The sequence below is a fragment of the Mustela nivalis genome (genome assembly GCF_964662115.1).
Source record: "Mustela nivalis genome assembly, chromosome: 9".
NCBI classification, from domain to species: domain Eukaryota; kingdom Metazoa; phylum Chordata; class Mammalia; order Carnivora; family Mustelidae; genus Mustela; species Mustela nivalis.
This window is the reverse complement of record NC_139028.1, coordinates 66,178,154-66,199,217: the sequence shown is the minus strand read 5'-3', so window position 1 is coordinate 66,199,217 and position 21,064 is coordinate 66,178,154. Positions and strand designations below refer to the sequence as shown.

The 21,064-nt window shown below is 37.1% G+C and overlaps 1 protein-coding gene and 1 pseudogene across 2 annotated transcripts in view; both read right to left on the bottom strand.

Annotated features, from left to right (window-relative positions):
• The window catches only part of LOC309840223 (olfactory receptor 51A4-like), a 263,349-nt pseudogene that overhangs the window by 199,455 nt on the left and 42,830 nt on the right, over window positions 1–21,064 (bottom strand). The gene's annotated exons all lie outside the window — the stretch shown is intronic.
• Window positions 7,677–8,615, bottom strand: LOC309840194 (olfactory receptor 52J3-like; the record flags this gene model as incomplete). The annotated part of the gene is made up of 1 exon (XM_082682267.1): window positions 7,677–8,615. The coding sequence occupies one exon, from the start codon at window positions 8,613–8,615 to the stop codon at window positions 7,677–7,679; it is 939 nt and encodes a 312-aa protein (XP_082538393.1).

Genomic DNA, 21,064 nt, shown 5'->3' with positions numbered 1-21,064 from the left:
TTAGAATTTTTTTAAATTTTTATTTATTTTTTTAATTTATTTTCAGTGTACCAGAATTCATTATGTACCATACCCAGTGTTCCATGCAATATGTGCCCTCCTTAATACCCACCACCAGGCTCACCCAACCTCCCACCCCCTGCCATTCCAAAACCCTCAGATTGTTTTTCAGAGTCCATAGTCTCTCATGATTCACCTCCCCTTCCAATTTACCCAACTCCCTTCTCCTCTCTAGCTCCCGATGTCCTCCATGCTATTTGTTATGCTCCACAAATAAGTGAAATCATATGATAATTGACTCTCTCTGCTTGACTTATTTCACTCAGCATAATCTCTTCCAGTCCCATCCATGTTGATACAAAAGTTGGGTATTCATCCTTTCTGATGGAGGTAGAATTTTTTTAATCATGATTGGTAAGTCTCACTTGCTTTGCTTTGATTTTATACATAATTTTACATTTACTTTTCCCATTGTCCTACAGATGCCCCTGAAACTCATCAAATTTTAGTATAAACTAGCAGCCTTAGTGTTTTCTATTCATAAAGGATTAAAAAAAATAGTTCATTTTTCTACGTTCTGACTTATATACTACTGTTGGCTTAATTTACTTCTCATAAACTTTGAAACTTACACGCATAAGGTTATTGTTTTGGAAAGTCAACATTCATTTAAATGTTTTCAAATACTTACTATGTCTGTTGTTATCCATTCATTTTGCATCTTTAAAATTTCATCTGTAATGATTTTACTCATGTCTGAAGAAATAAACTTAAATATTACCTGATACACTTTTTTTGGTAGTGAGCTTTCTTTGCTTAAAAAAAAGCATTTGTTTCATCTTCATTTTAAGGTTATTTAGAGGATATGGTATTATAAATCAACAGGGATATCCCAGATTTATAGAAATATGACTGATAGGGGGCGCCTGGGTGGCTCAGTGGGTTAAGCCGCTGCCTTCGGCTCAGGTCATGATCCCAGGGTCCTGGGATCGAGCTCCACATCGGGCTCTCTGCTCAGCAGGGAGCCTGCTTCCCTCTCTCTCTCTGGCTGCCTCTCTGCCATCTACTTGTGATTTCTCTCTGTCAAATTAATAAATGAAATCTTTAAAAAAAAAGAAAAGAAATATGACTGATAAAAGCGATCTATATTTAGCTTGTACAATGTGATTTTTAAACGTGTACAGGTTATTATTTTATATATATATGTTATGAAATGATTGCACAATAAATTTTGTTAGCTCATCCAACACCTCACATAGTTATCTTTTGTTTCTGTAGTGAGAAAACTTAAGATTTACTCTAGCAAATTTTAAGAATACAATACAGTATTCTTAACTACAGTTGCCATGTTGGACATTAGATTCCCAGCATCTATTCATCTTATAATTGAAAGATTGTACCCGTTATGAATATTTCTCCTCCCTAGCCACCCTTCTACTGTCTGGTTCTATGAGATTGACTTTTTTAGATTCTATATAAAAATTAGACCATGTAGTATTTGTTCTTGTGTCTGGCTTATTTCACTTAGCATAAACCCTCTTGGAAAGTTTTCTTTCTTTTTAAGACTAAGTAGTATTCCATTGTTTACATGTACAACGGTTTCTTTATCTATTCATTTGTCAATGGATACATTTGTCAATGGATACTCCTTATCTGGTTACCATGACCAATAATCTAGTGAACTCAGGAGTGCACATATTTCTTTGAGCTACTGATGTTACTCCTTAAGGTATTTACCAAGAAGTGGAGCTGCATGATCATATAGTAGTGTTATTTTTTCTTTTTTTGAAGAAACTTCATACTTTTCTCTATCATCTCTGTACCAAGCTATTCTATTAAAGAGATCAAGTCTGTTTTTTTCTTTTCAGAATAGTAAAAATGGAAAAAAAATAGTAAAGTTAAAAAGTATTTAATTCTTGAATGCCATTTATGTTGTCTTTAAGAATATTGTATCTGACCAGGTTGTCTTTCCTTTTTTCGCTGATGAATTTTCATATTTATATCTCCTGTTATTTTCCCTTTGTCTTTGATCAATTGAAATTTTAATGCATCTGGTGTGACATAATTTTATATTATAGGCTGGTAACTATTTCAAACTTCTGATGTAAATATTTTTATTTATTTTCATAATTAGAAAGTTGTCATCCATATTTTTAACCCTCAGTTTGCTCCCCAATCATTGAGAGTCTCTTATGGTTTGTTTCCCTCTCATTTTTTTCCCCTTCCCATATGTTCCTCTGTTTTGTTTCTTAAATTCCACATATAAGTGGAACATGTGATATTGGTCTTTTTCTGACTGGCTTATTTAGCTTAGCATAATACACTCTAGCTCCATCTACAAATGACAAGATTTCATTTCAAGATTTCAAAATTTTTGATGGCTAAATAATATTCCTGTGTGTGTGTGTGTGTGTGTGTGTGTGTGTATCACCTCTTCTTCATTCATCAGTCAAGGGACATTTGTACTCTTTCCTTAATTTGGCTATTGTTGATAGTGCTTCTATAAACATCAGGAGGCATGTACTCCTTCAGAATCAGTATTTTTGTATCCTTTGTGTAAATACCAAGTAATGTAATTGCTGCGATGTAGGGTAGTTCTCCTTTTTCTGCATCCTCACTAACATCTGTTACTTCCTAGATTGCCCATTTTAGCCATTCTGGTCATTGTGAGGTGGTATCTCATCATAGTTTTGATTTGTATTTCTCTGATGATAAGCGATGGTGAGCGTCTTTTCATGTGTCTGTTAGTCCTCTGAATGTCTTCTTTGAAAAAATATCTGTTCATGTCTTCTGCCCATTTCTTAACTGTATTATTTGTGTTTAGGGTTTTGAGTTTGACAGGTTCTTTATACATTTTGGATACAAAGCCTTTTTTATTCATGTTATTTGCAAATATCTTCTCCCATTCCAAAGTTGCCTTTAAATTTGTTCAATGTTTCTTTAGTTGTGCAAAAGATTTTTACCTTGATGAAATCCCAATAGCTCATTTTTGCTTTGGTTTCCTGCCCCTACAGAGACTTGACTAGTAAGAAACTGCTACAGCTGAGGTCAAAGACATTGCTGCCTGTGTTCTCCTCTAAGATTTAATGGTTTCCTATCTCACTTTTAGTTCTTTCATCTATTTTGAATTCAATAATGTGTAGGGACCAGAAAGTGCCATTGTTATCATGTCATTATCCAATTTTCCCAAAACCATTTTTGAAGAGACTGTCTTTTTTTCCACTGGATATTTTTTCCTGCTTTGTTGAAGATTAGTTGACCATACAGTTATGGGTCCATTTCTGGGTTCTCGACTCTGTTCCATTGATCTATGTGTCTGTTTCTGTGCCAGTACCATACTGTCTTGGTGACTACAGCTTTGTAATAGAGCTTGAAGTTCAGAATTATGATGCCTCCAGCTTTGCTTTTCTTTTTCAATGCATTGTCTTGAAGATCAATGATCGCATGTCCCTTTCAAGAAGACCAGTGTATATTTGGCTGTTCTGTAGGATCCTTCTTCAGTGGAAGACAGCCTCCAGTTCAATGGGTTCCAGGTTTCAGAGTGGTCTCAAGATTGAATTCAGGAAACACAGCCTAACAGCAAAAATTCCTGACATCATTCCTGACCTGTTGAAAGTAGCCCAAACTGAACTTCTCCTGGTTTCCTAGGTTCTCCTTAGAAATATATTCCTCACACTCATGATGTGGACAATGTTTTTTGAGGACTCTAGGACAGGGTTAAGGGCTAGTGGATTAGGTATGCTAAATCCACTCTAACATTCGATGTTCCCTGAGTCTTTGGAAACTTTCCTTTCTGGTTTTCCTCAGGAAGATTCTGCCATTTCAGTTCATTTACTGAAGACCATCTTTGAGTACAGGTATCAGTCAACTATCTAAACATTCTCAAATACAGTGGGTCCAGAATCTCTCTTAAGGTCCTCATATTAGATACAATTCAGCTTCATGTTATGCCATATTTCTTTTACTCAGATCCAGTAATTTTGTATCCCACATGTTCCTCAGGTTTTATCTGTATAAACTGACAAAACTTTACAGTTCTTTGGTTAATATATTTTATCTCTGGATCCTTCTAGCATTTGTGTCCAATCATAGATCTAGAATTGTACTTACCCACATGCCAGACATTAGCCATATCTGATTATTGAACATCTGAAATGTGGCAAATTCAACTGAAGGAATGAATTTTTAATCTTTATTCATTTTAATTAAAGTTTAAAGTCTGAAGCCATATAAAATATTTTTTCAGTTCAACATAATGTTTTGTTTTTCATTTTATTTTAGCTATTGAAAATTTAGTGTACAAAATAAGCTGTGTTTTGTGTTAAATACTGGATTAAGAAGACCTACTTTTATCATTTAAATGATATCAAACATTTAATTGTGATATATGATTGATTTTATATTTAAATACACTTAGATAATATTAACTTAGATTAAGTATTCTATTACTTATTTTTAGTTTTCATAACATTGTCAAGAGAAAATTTTAATAATATAAGTGACCCACATTTTATTCCTATTAGACACCACTATTCTCAGAAACCATAAGAGTGGTGGGAATTTTTAGGGCATAGATCATCAGTCCACTTTAAGCCACTTACCTCAGAGGAAGATATTATATTTTCTCTGAATAGGGGGAGACTATGTACCTCATACAAGAGAAGAAGAGCTGCTACTTCAACCAGAAGTGGGGTTGGCAGAACTTAGGATTTGCTTCACTGAAGTCTACTCACATAATGCCATTCTAATTTTAGAGTTCTATTTCTTTCTAAAAAAAATGACCTAGCAGAACATTAGGAGGGTTTTTTTGTTTTGTTTTGTTTCGTTTTGTTTGTTTGTTTGTTTAATATAGTCTAACATACTTTGTATCCTTGTCTGGGCCTTAGGCTAGATATTTCAAGACCTGAGGTCATTGACTCATTATTTCCTTTATCCTCCTTTTCCAGCTTGTTTATCCCAGAAAGAGCAAATCTATATTTTTCTCATTCTTACTAAAATATTTGGCAGAAATACTTGGACACTCAAATCCTTGCCTTCTTTAAGCACTTGCTTATAGGACGTAAAAATATATGTTTGTCATCATATTCTACATACCACCAATGTCTCCTTTGCCAACAGCAGCATAGGCCCTATTTTCCTAAGGCTAATTAGGTGAGGAGCTAATGCCAATTTTCTTTCTTAAGAATTTGTTACCCGGGAAGCTCTTCTGGTATCTATACTTTCGTCAATTAGGGTTCAGAACTACTATGAGTATTAAGGAATAGAGAATTTATTATAAGAAATTAGATACAATTGTGGGACGATGTAGGGAAAAAGAAAGACCCAAAAACAAATTTCTAGCCAGATCAGACCTGCATGAATGAGTTGGTGTTGGAGGAAAACCAGGTACTCTCAGCTTCTGAGATGGGATCATAAAGGAAGTGAGTGTAGAAATTTAAGAAGATGGTTTGTTATTCCTGGTTACTGCTTCTGTGTTTGCAGTAAAATATCTGGTGGTGCATTTGTTATCACTGTTAATAAACAGGTCAGTAGCTGTGGCAAGCTGGTGTTGCTGAAGGACATGAGGAGAAATGATAATTCTCTAGTATCACTGTGTCTCTCTGTCTCTGACGGCAAATATTGAACTACAGTAAACAGTGGTTGCTGTTTCCCATTGGCTCCCAGAGGATATGCATTTCTGATGTGACCAACTCTAAACTGGAAACTTATAAAGAAGAGAATTGCAGGAAACAGAGTGCTAGCTAGGTCACAGTGCAGTCACTCACCAAGGCACACTTTATCATCTATGCTTGACCAAGTGAGGAGCACAATTAATTCACAGTTAATACTTTAAGGAATTAAAGACACATTGTTTAATTAATTGATAGTAAATGAACCAAATAGTAAATGAACTCAAAATTCCATCAGGGTATTTTTATGTACAAAAAATCTCAGCCTGGGGGCGCCTGGGTGGCTCAGGGGGTTAAAGCCTCTGCCTTCGCCTCAGGTCATGATCCCAGGGTCCTGGGATCGAGCCCCGCATCAGGCTGTCCACTCCGCGGAGAGCCTGCTTCCTCCTCTCTCTCTCTCTGCCTACTTCTGATCTCTGTCTGTCAAATAAATAAATAAAATCTTTAAAAAAAAATCTCAGCCTGTTATTTTATTTTTCTACAAATTAGTTTAAAGAACAAAGGGAGAGTGGGAAAAGTGTAGGAGGATAATCATCTTTAAAAGTTATTAAAATATATTAAAATTTTGTAGTGATGAAAAACCTTGTGATACCGGTTCAAGAACAGATAAACCAACTATACAAATGAAGAGCAGACCCTTTTACAAATTGAAATTTAATATGAAGAAAAAATAAGTAAAAATCAGTTTTGAAGTAATGAGTTATTAAGTCATTTATGTTAATAAACAGGTTAGAAATAGAAACAGAAAGTCATTTCATTTTCTTAAATCTTGCCTCAAAATAAATTGTAGTTAGATTGGAATTAAAAGTAAAACTTAACATACACACACCCCATTCACAACAGGTGTTGGGATATTGATATATATATTAAATCTATGCAGAAGTCCTAAGTTTTAAAGTGATAAATTCATGTGTTACAGGTAATATAATTAGTATTTATTTCATTTAAAAATTTAATCTACGATATGAAAATAAGGTACTAAAGATAAGGGGCTTATAAGAAAGTCTTACTCTGTCAAGTGTAATAAAAAAATCATGCTATGAGACTTTTAAGAAGCTAGGCAGAAACTTGAAGAGGAGGCAAGGAAATCAGTAAATAAACACCATAAAAATAAAGAAGAGCATGACCTATTCAATCAGAAACCTACTATCTGATGATCCTAATTCTTCTAAGTATAGAACCTTAAATTTTTTCAAATATAAACAAAAATGATTCTTAAAGATGTCATGATATTGATTCTGAATTAAAAATACCTAAAATATATATATTCAAATATGAAAAGATAAAAACACATATTAAAGACTCTAGTATATTTAAAAAGGAAAATTATATCCCCTATGTATCAACATTGATCTCTAAATTTAATAGTGAAACAACTCTCTGTGAAATGGTTCACACTGCAATACCATCTACATGAAATGAAAAAATTTAATCCCAAACCCCATAGAAATTATTGAATTTAAAAATATCAATTTAGATTCTAAGAAAGATGAAAAGGATGCAGTGGTAATTCCCATCTCTGAGGATAAGACAAAACTGGAACTGGGTGGGATAAGAATCACAAGTCATTTCAAATTAAATGTCTCATATATTTGATTAACGTTCAAGATTAATAAGCCACAGTAATAATAATTTTTAATTCCATGTTGTGATAATAAAGGTATTTGTTGTATGTTTCCTTGTCTTATTCTGTTGAATGGAGACAAAAGTAAGATTTAAAAATGGGGGGAGAAAAAAAAGCAGTGCAAATTAATGATGGGAAGGGTCAATTCTTGGACTGTTCACTCTCACAGAGTGAAGTAATACAAACAGTTCTTCCTTCCAAGGAATTAGTCCTTGAACTTGAAATATTTTGAAGATTATTCAAATCATAGAATCAACAATGGCCAAGATCAAATGCTCTGAAATATAATATGGCAGCAATAAATTAAGGCGGAGAAAAATCTCTGAAAAGAACCACATTTTCATTGCTGTATTGAAACTCTTGGAAAAAAAATGTAAGAGTACCTAATTTTTAGTAAAGAAACAGAGCACTCGCTCTCGAATCTGTTTGGTCCTTACACCATAAATGATGGGGTTGAGTGAAGGTGGGATAACCAAATAGAGGTTGACAACAAGAATGTGAATGTAGCGTGGTATGTTGTGTCCAAATCGGTGAGTGAGGAAGGAGAACACTGAGGGGATATAGAAAACACAGATGACCCCAACGTGAGAGCCACATGTGCTGAGCGCTTTTAGCCGAGCATCCTGTGATGGGAGGCGGAAGACAGCTCGCAGAATGTAGACATAGGAGATGCAGATAAGGACCAGGTTCAGTAGAAAGAGAGAGACCACAAAGAGCCCATAAATTATATTTATACGAATATTTCCACAGGACAGTTTTGCGATGCCCATGTGCTCACAGTAGGAATGAGCTATTACATGAGTCTGACAAAATGGCAGGCGGTAAATGAGATACACCATGGGAAGTGTAAATAGAATTGGACGAAACACAATGCATACACTGATACCCACTAACACCCGGGTTGTTAAGATGGTTCTATAGTGGAGTGGAGCACAGATGGCCACATAGCGGTCAAAGGCCATGGCCACCAGGACCTCAGCCTCCATGCCAGTGAAGGCATGGATCAAAAACATCTGGGTCACACAAGCCCCAAAGCTAATCTCATGAGCATCAAACCTGAAGATACCCAGAATGCGGGGCACAGAGGTTGTAGAAAGGACCAAATCGATAGTTGAAAGGAGGGCCAGGAAGTAAAACATGGGCTCCCTCTGAAGGCTCTGCTCCATCTTGATGACCAGCAGAATTGTGGCATTGCCCAGTAAAGCCAAAAGGTAAACTGAGCAGAAAGGCAGGGAGATCCAAGCATGAGCCCCTTCCAGACCCGGGATTCCAGTGAGGAAGAATGTGGTTGGATGAAAAGTGCTCCTGTTGGGATAAAACATCCTTCCAAATGACAGAGAAGGAGATGTCATTCCTAGAAAGAGGGGGAAAAGTTTGAAGGTGGTCATGAAAATGACTAGCTTAATGATCCGATATATAGTGAAAATGAAAAAGGTTGCTATTTGAAAGGTTTTGTTAATGTATTTTGTTTTTATAAGCCAAGGAATACTCATTTTGAATGAGCCACTCTCAAAGAATTCAATCCTCTTTCTTTTAACCTACAAGGCTTATCAGCAAGCCAATGGCAAAATTTTAAGGCACAAAACGAGCTATCAAATATGGAATAATCTTGTATGCTCTGTACCTTTTGTAAAGCTCCTGTCTGAAAAGAGATATGCAAAAAATGAAGGATGTCCACATGGAAATGCAGACATAATCCAAGAGGCGACAGATCAGCTAGAAGCAACATGACAGGCACAGATGTACAAGACACTTCCTTAATTAGGAAATGCAGAAATTATCTAATGATTCATTCATCACTTATTGACATAGACAAAATGCCACAATCTGGCCAAACATTCTATCAAAGATAAGCAGAATATTAGAAGTACATTGCCACCATCAAAAGCACATACTAGGTCATACACCTCTATACTTGAAACATCCCAGAAAGAGAGATAGTGATAAACTATGTCTGTTTTTGTTCATGTCTCTATGTTCCCAAGACCAACCCATTGCATAGTTATTGTATTACAGAGTGTTAAGGGAATGGTGATTTCTAGCAGTATTTGAAAGCTTCTTTATTTATTCTCCATGCCATATCAGTTAGTCTGGGAAAACCTGCCAAGTTTGCAACTGTTACAGAATGAGCATGTACTGCGTTCACTCCTTCTGCCTAATGAACTAGGAATGTGGGTAAAAGACCGCCTAGAAGACTTCAAGGTGCAGGGACCTGAAGAAGGCATTTTGAGCAGCACAAAACTGTCTAGAAAACGATCTGTACAGAACTGCTCTCTGTAGTTGTTTAAAGGGCACAGAGAAGGTGGCTTTTGCAATGCCTTCAAAATGATGAAGCACCTAGTCACTGATTAGCTCAAATAATGAAATAAATGGACATTCTCTAGGTCTCCACCTCGAGACAGAGTGGTTTGAGGTCAGAAATAGTAGCACAGGCTCCAGTTTTTATGTGTTATACAGCTTCATATTTCTCTGGGAAACATAACAAGGTAAAAATAATGTTATATGCATTCTAAGATTAGACTGTGTGTGTTTGTGGAGGGGAGAGAAGAGCTGTATTTTGCAATGCCTCCCTTATTTATGTTTTTTTGTTTTGTTTTGTTTTTTTCCCCAAGAACTGAAACTCCATGTAACAGGCGCTGTCCAGTAGTGTGATGCTACCCAGGAACAGGCCTTCTAAGACCCAGATGTCTGCCTTCGGTTTCTCTCTGAAAATAAACTCTCAATAACATGGCACTGCTCACCTCAGGTTTCCACTGTGTTTTGGAAGTCCATCTCATTCATTCCTTATAACCCATAGGAGAAGCAGAAATGATACTTTATTATATATTATATAATCATAATGCCTTCGATCTTCTAGATATTTTCAAAAACACCCAATCTCCATTCAAAATTTGAAAAGTTACAAAAAAATAAAAGTTACAAGGTTAAACTTAAAACAGTAAAAAAACAAAACAAAACAAAACAAAAACTACTATGAAAAAAAGTTTTCAGAAAAAAAAATATATATAAAGTTTCTTCCCCAATTAGATTCAAAAATTGGACCACATGATGCATAGAATATCATATCACAACAAGCCAGTAGCTCTTCTCAGCTACCTGTGACTATCTCTCTTTCATTTGACTGCAGTACATACTGAAATCAAAATAAATTTCATTTTTTATTTTGATGATCCATTCCTCCCCAGGAATAGAGACAACAAGGAAAATCTCAAGTAGCACAGCTCTGTGTGCTTAAAAAAAATACAGTCCAAGGAGAGTCATTTTATACTGAGGCTTTAGCTGCTTATAAAAGTAGAACTCAGTTTTCTAGTATAAATTGTGCCCTGGGATTGAATCCTCTGAGATGGTGGGCAAAACTCCTAGACTATGATTTAGATAAATAGAAGCCTACGAAAAAGTGGCATGAATAGGAATTTATAGAGAGAAAACTACAAATGTGGGGCAAAATCACACAAATATTATCATTACTATATGATATAAAGATAGATACATCCTCTCTCCCTCTAAGTAATATTTTGCAGCGTAATTCTATGGGTTGTTGTTTCTTAGATCAAAGTGTACTTAATCCATGTTCTAATTTCAAAAATAATAGCCTGGTATAGGAGATCCCATTTTCAACATGAATACTCGCTATCTCCCTGCACTGTCCTGACCACGTGACCTAGGTTGATTTAATGTTTGACTATGGAATGACATCTGTGAGCTTTTAGTCCCATTATCCTTTGTCCATGATTGATCTTCTCAATCTTCCTCCTGGATAGTTTATCATATCTATGTCACAGAAGCCACAGAGAGAAGTGGTGAATATATCCTATCCTAGACTTGGTCTGATTCAGTTCAGATACTGGATTTCCCACTCATACGATTTGAAAGAGTTTGTACTGTTATGAGATATTAATAACTCTTTACACAAAGGATAGAGTTCACCAGGGAACATACGTGGGCCTAAGATTTTCATTATAGGAAATATTTGATCACTAAATTCAACTACAAATGTCTACTCAAATTCTATTTTTCATCTTCAGTTACCTATAAAGACATTTTGAGATAAATAAAAACTAACGGACTCCTTTGCCAGCCAATTGGCACAATAAGAAATGCTAAAGGATTACTACCAGCTGATGGAAAATGTCCAAAGCTTTTAAATGTCCAAAGCTTTTAAATGTCCAAACCTTTTTAATGAAGAAAGGAGGATCATTGGAAATGTTGAATAATCATGTTATCTACTTCAAATATCAAATGAGCTTTGTGCACAAAAATTGTTATTATACTACTCTGAATTATTGCAAAAAAATAAGCACTTAAATGCACAGAAGATTTTATTCACTCAAAGATATTACACTTTCACTAAGATCAAAGTATATTAGGCATCTACACATAATGTATACACTTTCATTTATAGCTATACATGAACTATATAAAATAATATGATATAATTTCAATGAACAAGTCAAAAATACAAAACAACATATTTTGAAACAGCAAAACAATGTCATAATGTGTGTGGGGGGTTATTGGAATACAGACAATATTATTGCTTCTCATTCTAATTTATGGAGTTTGAAGTGTTTAAGTAATGAGACCATACAACAATCTGACAACAAAAACTATCATAAATGAATATTAACTGAAAAAATTACTCCACTCAGATCAGACCTATTATCAAATGCAATATCTTAAAAAAAGTTGGTTTCCCAAGCTTTTAAAAAATGTTAGTTTCTGCTGTCAAGATGGCAGTCTATGTAACTATTCTTATTCCCCCAGAAAACTTCAGATATATTAAAACTGATGTTAAAACTAAGTGATACATAAGTTAAAACGAAGTGATATATATGTATATTAACATTAATTAAATTAATGTTACTATAATTAATTAAAGATATATATCTTCAAAATTAATAGAATCAGTCATTAAAGGACAAGAGTGAGCAGTCTAGCATATACTTGCAAATACAAGATAGGGTAGTTAGATTTCAAAGACAGGGAAGGGATGTGAAGGTTTCTGTCTTGAGGTTTTCAGAAAAGCCAGAGGCAAAAAGCACCAAAAGGCAAATTCCTAAAGAATTAGGTGGAGTTTCTTAGTAGTGTCTCTGCCACACAAAACTCCTACCCTGTATGCTACAATGTGTCATCTACATATCTTTCAGATCTGAATTTCTCAATCATCTAACTACTGAGAATATGGCCCTCTTTGTTTCTATTGTCTAATGGACCTTCCTCAGCTGAGGTCAAATCCCCCTCCCAGAGAACCCCCATAATGCCTGGTTGATGAAGGAGCATAGAGCTTACTGGATTCACCACAATGAGGACAACAATGAAGGGACACTCCAGCTCCAGCACTCCTGTGTAAACTTCTGGCTGACACTTTTGTTCATATTTCATTACAAATCATTTTCTCCCTCTTTCTTCATTCACCTCTCCCCAGTGCTGATCTTGGGAGCAAAGTCATTATTAGTTTTCTTTTTTTTTTTTTTTTTTTAATTTATTTTTTATTTTCAGCATAACAGTATTCATTATTTTTCACCACACCCAGTGCTCCATGCAATTCGTGCCCTTTATAATACCCACCACCTAGTACCCCAACCTCCCACCCCCCACCCCTTCAAAACCCTCAGATTGTTTTTCAGAGTCCATAGTCTCTCATGGTTCACCTCCCCTTCCAATTTCCCCCAACTCCCTTCTCCTCTCTAACTCCCCATGTCCTCCATGCTATTTGTTATGCTCCACAAATAAGTGAAACCATATGATAATTGACTCTCTGCTTGACTTATTTGACTCAGCATAATAATCTCTTCCAGTCCGGTCCATGTTGCTACAAAAGTTGGGTATTGGTCCTTTCTTTTTTTTTTTTTTTTTTTTTTTTTTTTTTTTATAAACATATATTTTTATCCCCAGGGGTACAGGTCTGTGAATCACCAGGTTTACACACTTCACAGCACTCACCAAAGCACATACCCTCCCCAATGTCCATAATCCCACCCCCTTCTCCCAAACCCCCTCCCCCCAGCAACCCTCAGTTTGTTTTGTGAGATTAAGAGTCACTTATGGTTTGTCTCCCTCCCAATCCCATCTTGTTTCATTTATACTTCTCCTACCCACTTAAGCCTCCATCTTGCATCACCACTTCCTCATATCAGGGAGATCATATGATAGTTGTCTTTCTCTGCTTGACTTATTTCGCTAAGCATGATACGCTCTAGTTCCATCCATGTTGTCGCAAATGGCAAGATTTCATTTCTTTTGATGGCTGCATAGTATTCCATTGTGTATATATACCACATCTTCTTGATCCATTCATCTGTGGATGGACATCTAGGTTCTTTCCATAGTTTGGCTATTGTGGACATTGCTGCTATAAACATTCGGGTGCATGTGCCCCTTTGGATCACTACATTTGTATCTTTAGGGTAAATACCCAATAGTGCAATTGCTGGGTCATAGGGCAGTTCTATTTTCAACATTCTGAGGAACCTCCATGCTGTTTTCCAGAGTGGCTGCACCAGCTTGCATTCCCACCAACAGTGTAGGAGGGTTCCCCTTTCTCCACATCCTCGCCAGCATCTGTCATTTCCTGACTTGTTGATTTTAGCCATTCTGACTGGTGTGAGGTGATATCTCATTGTGGTTTTGATTTGTATTTCCCTGATGCCAAGTGATATGGAGCACTTTTTCATGTGTCTGTTGGCCATCTGGATGTCTTCTTTGCAGAAATGTCTGTTCATGTCCTCTGCCCATTTCTTGATTGGATTATTTGTTCTTTGGGTGTTGAGTTTGCTAAGTTCTTTATAGATTCTGGACACTAGTCCTTTATCTGATATGTCGTTTGCAAATATCTTCTCCCATTCTGTCAGTTGTCTTTTGATTTTGTTAACTGTTTCCTTTGCTGTGCAAAAGCTTTTGATCTTGATGAAATCCCAATAGTTCATTTTTTCCCTTGCTTCCCTTGCCTTTTGCGTTGTTCCTAGGAAGATGCTGCTGCGGCAGAGGTCGAAGAGGTTGCTGCCTGTGTTCTCCTCAAGGATTTTGATGGATTCCTTTCGCACATTGAGGTCCTTCATCCATTTTGAGTCTATTTTTGTGTGTGGTGTAAGGAAATGGTCCAATTTCATTTTTCTGCATGTGGCTGTCCAATTTTCCCAGCACCATTTATTGAAGAGGCTGTCTTTTTTCCATTGGACATTCTTTCCTGCTTTGTCGAAGATGAGTTGACCATAGATTTGAGGGTCTATTACTGGGCTCTCTATTCTGTTCCATTGATCTATGTGTCTGTTTTTGTGCCAGTACCATGCTGTCTTGATGATGACAGCTTTGTAATAGAGCTTGAAGTCCGGAATTGTGATGCCACCAACGTTGGCTTTCTTTTTCAATATCCCTTTGGCTATTCTGGTTCCATATAAATTTTAGCATTATTTGTTCCATTTCTTTGAAAAAGATGGATGGTACTTTGATAGGAATTGCATTAAATGTGTAGATTGCTTTAGGTAGCATAGACATTTTCACAATATTTATTCTTCCAATCCAGGAGCATGGAACATTTTTCCATTTCTTTGTGTCTTCCTCAATTTCTTTCATGAGTACTTTATAGTTTTCTGAGTATAGATTCTGTGTCTCTTTGGTTAGGTTTATTCCTAGGTATCTTATGGTTTTGGATGCAATTGTAAATGGGATTGACTCCTTAATATCTCTTTCTTCTGTCTTGCTGTTGGTGTAGAGAAATGCAACTGATTTCTGTGCATTGATTTTATATCCTGACACTTTACTGAATTCCTGTATAAGTTCTAGCAGTTTTGGAGTGGAGTCTTTTGGGTTTTCCACATATAGTATCATATCATCTGCGAAGAGTGATAATTTGACTTCTTCTTTGCCAATTTGGATACCTTTAATTTCCTTTTGTTGTCTGATTGCTGAGGCTAGGACCTCTAGTACTATGTTGAATAGCAGTGGTGATAATGGACATCCCTGCCGTGTTCCTGACCTTAGTGGAAAAGCTTTCAGTTTTTCTCCATTGAGAATGATATTTGCGGTGGGTTTTTCATAGATGGTTTTGATGATATTGAGGTATGTGCCCTCTATCCCTACACTTTGAAGAGTTTTGATCAGGAAGGGATGCTGTACTTTGTCAAATGCTTTTTCAGCATCTATTGAAAGTATCATATGGTTCTTGTTCTTTCTTTTATTGATGTGTTGTATCACATTGACTGATTTGCGGATGTTGAACCAACCTTGCAGCCCTGGAATAAATCCCACTTGGTCGTGGTGAATAATCTTTTTAATGTACTGTTGAATCCTATTGGCTAATATTTTGTTGAGTATTTTCGCATCTGTGTTCATCAAGGATATCGGTCTATAGCTCTCTTTTTTGATGGGATCCTTGTCTGGTTTTGGGATCAAGGTGATGCTGGCCTCATAAAATGAGTTTGGAAGTTTTCCTTCCGTTTCTATTTTTTGGAACAGTTTCAGGAGAATAGGAATTAGTTCTTCTTTAAATGTTTGGTAGAATTCCCCCGGGAAGCCATCTGGCCCTGGGCTTTTGTTTGTTTGGAGATTTTTAATGACTGTTTCAATCTCCTTACTGGTTATGGGTCTGTTCAGGCTTTCTATTTCTTCCTGGTTCAGTTGTGGTAGTTTATATGTTTCTAGGAATGCATCCATTTCTTCCAGATTGTCAAATTTATTGCCGTAGAGTTGCTCATAGTATGTTCTTATAATAGTTTGTATTTCTTTGGTGTTAGTTGTGATCTCTCCTCTTTCATTCATGATTTTATTTATTTGGGTCCTTTCTCTTTTCTTTTTGATAAGTCGGGCCAGGGGTTTATCAATTTTATTAATTCTTTCAAAGAACCAGCTCCTACTTTCGTTGATTTTTTCTATTGTTTTTTTGGTTTCTATTTCATTGATTTCTGCTCTGATCTTTATGATTTCTCTTCTCCTGCTGGGCTTAGGGTTTCTTTCTTGTTCTTTCTCCAGCTCCTTTAGGTGTAGGGTTAGGTTGTGTACCTGAGACCTTTCTTGTTTCTTGAGAAAGGCTTGTACCGCTATATATTTTCCTCTCAGGACTGCCTTTATTGTGTCCCACAGATTTTGAACTGTTGTATTTTCATTATCATTTGTTTCCATGATTTTTTTCAATTCTTCTTTAATTTCCCGGTTGACCCATTCATTCTTTAGAAGGATACTGTTTAGTCTCCATGTATTTGGGTTCTTTCCAAACTTCCTTTTGTGGTTGAGTTCTAGCTTTAGAGCATTGTGGTCTGAAAATATGCAGGGAATGATCCCAATCTTTTGATACCGGTTGAGTCCTGATTTAGGACCAAGGATGTGATCTATTCTGGAGAATGTTCCATGTGCACTAGAGAAGAATGTGTATTCTGTTGCTTTGGGATGAAATATTCTGAATATATCTGTGATGTCCATCTGGTCCAGTGTGTCGTTTAAGGCCTTTATTTCCTTGCTGATCTTTTGCTTGGATGACCTGTCCATTTCAGTGAGGGGAGTGTTAAAGTCCCCTACTATTATTGTATTGTTGTTGATGTGTTTCTTTGATTTTGTTATTAATTGGTTTATATAGTTGGCTGCTCCCACGTTGGGGGCATAGATATTTAAAATTGTTAAATCTTCTTGTTGGACAGACCCTTTGAGTATGATATAGTGTCCTTCCTCATCTCTTATTATAGTCTTTGGCTTAAAATCTAATTGATCTGATATAAGGATTGCCACTCCTGCTTTCTTCTGATGTCCATTAGCATGGTAAATTCTTTTCCACCCCCTCACTTTAAATCTGGAGGTGTCTTCGGGCTTCAAATGAGTTTCTTGGAGGCAACATATAGATGGGTTTTGTTTTTTTATCCATTCTGATACCCTGTGTCTTTTGACAGGGGCATTTAGCCCATTCACATTCAGGGTAACTATTGAGAGATATGAATTTAGTGCCATTGTATTGCCTGTAAGGTGACGGTTACTGTATATGGTCTCTGTTCCTTTCTGATCTACCACTTGTAGGCTCTCTCTTTGCTTAGAGGACCCCTTTCAAGATTTCCTGTAGAGCTGGTTTGGTATTTGCAAATTCTTTCAGTTGTTGTTTGTCCTGGAAGCTTTTAATCTCTCCTTCTATTTTCAATGATAGCCTAGCTGGATATAGTATTCTGGGCTGCATGTTTTTCTCGTTTAGTGCTCTAAAAATATCATGCCAGCTCTTTCTGGCCTGCCAGGTCTCTGTGGATAAGTCAGCTGCCAATCTAATATTTTTACCATTGTATGTTACAGACTTCTTTTCCCGGGCTGCTTTCAGGATTTTCTCTTTGTCACTGAGACTTGTAAATTTTACTATTAGGTGACGGGGTGTGGGCCTATTCTTATTGATTTTGAGGGGCGTTCTCTGAACCTCCTGAATTTTGATGCTCGTTCCCTTTGCCATATTGGGGAAATTCTCCCCAATAATTCTCTCCAGTATACCTTCTGCTCCCCTCTCTCTTTCTTCTTCTTCTGGAATCCCAATTATTCTAATGTTGTTTCGTCTTATGGTGTCACTTAATTCTCGAATTCTCCCCTCGTGGTCCAGTAGCTGTTTGTCCCTCTTTTGCTCAGCTTCTTTATTCTCTGTTATTTGGTCTTCTATATCACTAATTCTTTCTTCTGCCTCATTTATCCTAGCAGTGAGAGCCTCCATTTTTGATTGCACCTCATTAATAGCTTTTTTGATTTCAACTTGGTTAGATTTTAGTTCTTTTATTTCTCCAGAAAGGGCTTTTATATCTCTCGAGAGGGTTTCTCTAATATCTTCCATGCCTTTTTCGAGCCCGGCTAGAACCTTGAGAATTGTCATTCTGAACTCTAGATCTGACATATTACCGATGTCTGTATTGATTAGGTCCCTAGCCTTTGGTACTGCCTCTTGTTCTTTTTTTTGCGTTGAATTTTTACGTCTTGTCATTTTGGCCAGATAAGAGTAAATGAAGGGGCAAGTAAAATACTAAAAGGGTGGCAACAACCCCAGGAAAATATGCTTTAACTAAATTAGAAGAGATCCAAAATCGTGAGTGGGGAGAAAGGGGATAAAAAGTGGTTCAAAAAGGAAGAAAGAAAAAAAAAGAAAAGAAAAAAAAAATTTTTTTAAAAAAGAAAACACCTGAGAAAAATGTAAAAAAGAAAAAATATATATATTAGATAAACTAGTAAAAAATCGTTAAAAAAGAAAAAGGTAACAGTTAAAAAAAAAAATTTTACCCGAAGGCGAGAAGAAAAAGAAAAAAAGAAAAAAAAAAAATGAAAAAGAAAAAATTAAATTAACTGCAAGACTAAAAAAAAAAATCACAGGAAAAAAGCCATGAGTTCCGTGCTTGGCTTTCTCCTCCTCTGGAATTCTGCTGCTCTCCTTGGTATTGAAACCGCACTCCTTGGTAGGTGAACTTGGTCTCGGCTGGATTTCTTGTTGATCTTCTGGGGGAGGGGCCTGTTGTAGTGATTCTCAAGTGTGTTTGCCCCAGGCGGAATTACACCGCCCTTACCCGGAGCCGGGGTGAGTAATCCGCTCGGGTTTGCTTTCAGGAGCTTTTGTTCCCTGAGCGCTTTCCGTAGAGTTCCGGAGGACGGGAACACAAATGGCGGCCTCCTGGTCTCCGGCCCGGAGGAGCCGAGAGCCCAGGGCCCCACTCCTCAGTGTGCCCTCAGAGAACAGCGCCCAGTTACTCCCGTCTGCCTGACCTCTGGCCGCGCTCCGAGCTCACCGAGCCTGCGATCAGTTCAAGGTAACACCGAGCTGTGAGCTTACTGTCGGCTCTGTTTCTGTAGCCGGCTTTCCCGTTCCAATACCTGCAAGCTCTGCGACACTCAGACACCCCCGATCCTTCTGTGACCCTGCGGGACCTGAGGCCACGCTGACCCCGCGTGGGCTTCGCCCCGGTTTAGCCTCTGGACTGATGTCCCTCAGCGGAACAGACTTTTAAAAGTCCTGATTTTGTGCGCGGTTGCTCCGCCGCTTGCCGGGAGCCGGCCCCTCCCCCCGGGGTCTATCTTCCCGTCGCTTTGGATTCACTTCTCCGCCGGTCCTACCTTTCAGAAAGTGGTTGTTTTTCTGTTTCCAGAATTGCTGTTCTTCTCTTCGGTCTGCCGATGGATTTTCAGGTGTTTGCAGTCTTTAGATAAGCTATCTAGCTGATCTCCGGCTAGCTGAAGCAGTCTCAGCTTGCTACTTCTCCGCCATCTTGACTCCTCCCATTATTAGTTTTCTAATGCCACTGTGATAAATTACCAGGAATATAGTGCCTTAAATCAATGTAAATTTATTATCTTGCAGTTCAGTTTGTTAGAAAGCTGATGCATATCTCACTGAGCTAAAATCGAGTTTTCAGAAGGTCTGCATCTGTTTCTGGAGACACTAGAGGAGAACATTTTTTATTTGTTTGTTTGTTTGTTTGTTTGTTTTACCTTTTTCCAGCTTCTATAGGATACCTACATTCCTTAACTCATGGCTCTCTTCTCCATTTTCAGAGCCAGGAATGAAGTTTTAAGTCCTACACATATGATATCGCTCTGACTTTGCTTCAAACATGTAAAGGCACCCCAATGTTCATAGCAATTTTATCAACCATAGCCAAGTCATGGAAAGAACCCAAATGCCCATCAGCTGATAAATGGATAAAGGAATAGTGGTATATGTATGCAATGGAATATTACTCAGCCATCAAAAAGAATGAGATTTTTTTTGCCATTCACAATGACCTGGATGAAGCTAGAGTGTAGAATGCTAAGCAAAATATGTCAGTCTGAAAAAGAAAAACATCATATGATTTCACTCATTTGTGGAATTTAAACAACATAACAGATGAACATAGCAGGGGAAAAAAAGAAATAGGTGAACCATAAAGCAGACTATTAACTATAGAAAACAAACTGAGGGCTGCTGGAGCAGAGTTGGGGAGGGATGAATTAAATGGGTGATTGGGGTTAGGGAGGGCACTTGTGATGAACACGGGTGATGTATGGAAGTGTTGAATCACTGATTCCCACTCCTAAAGCTGATATCACACTGTGTGTCCACTGGAATTTACATAAAAACTTGTAAAAAAATGAATGTGTAAATAATTACACAATTGAGTCATCACATCTTTCTCTGGCTCTGTTTTCTGTTTCTATTATCTTCCACTTCCAAGGACTCATGACTATATTGGCTCTGCTTCAATAGTCCAAGACACTCTCCCTATCGTGATCAACCTTAATCCTCTGTGCAAATTTAGTTCTTCTTTGCCATGAAACTGAACATATTCACAAATTCTGAAGATTAAGATGAGGACCTCTTTAAAGGGACATTATTCTGCCTCCAGGCAAATCTCCATCTCAGAATGTGCTTTCTAAGAAACCCGACCTGAAAACATTGCTTAGCAGGGGTGTTTGAAGAGCCTACCAAGAAATCACAATGGCAAAGAAAAACTCACAGTAAATAGTCACCAAATGTCCAAAGATTATTAACAAAATAAAAAAAGAACTAACAATATAATAAGAAACTGTATAAAATCGAACTAAAAGTAAACCCTTCAGAGTTTTAAAATACATGTAGTTAGCAGCCTTAAAGACAGGAGAGAGAGAATTGCCATCACGAAGAAAGGGATTTTTTTTATTAAAAGGATCTCATATGTGGAGTATAACAAACAGTGTACAGGACTGTAAGGGTAGGGAGAGAAAACTGAATGGGAAGTCTTCAGAGAGGGAGACAAGCCACGAGAGACTCTGAACTATGGGAAACAAATTAAAGGTTGCTGAAGGGGAGGTGGATGGG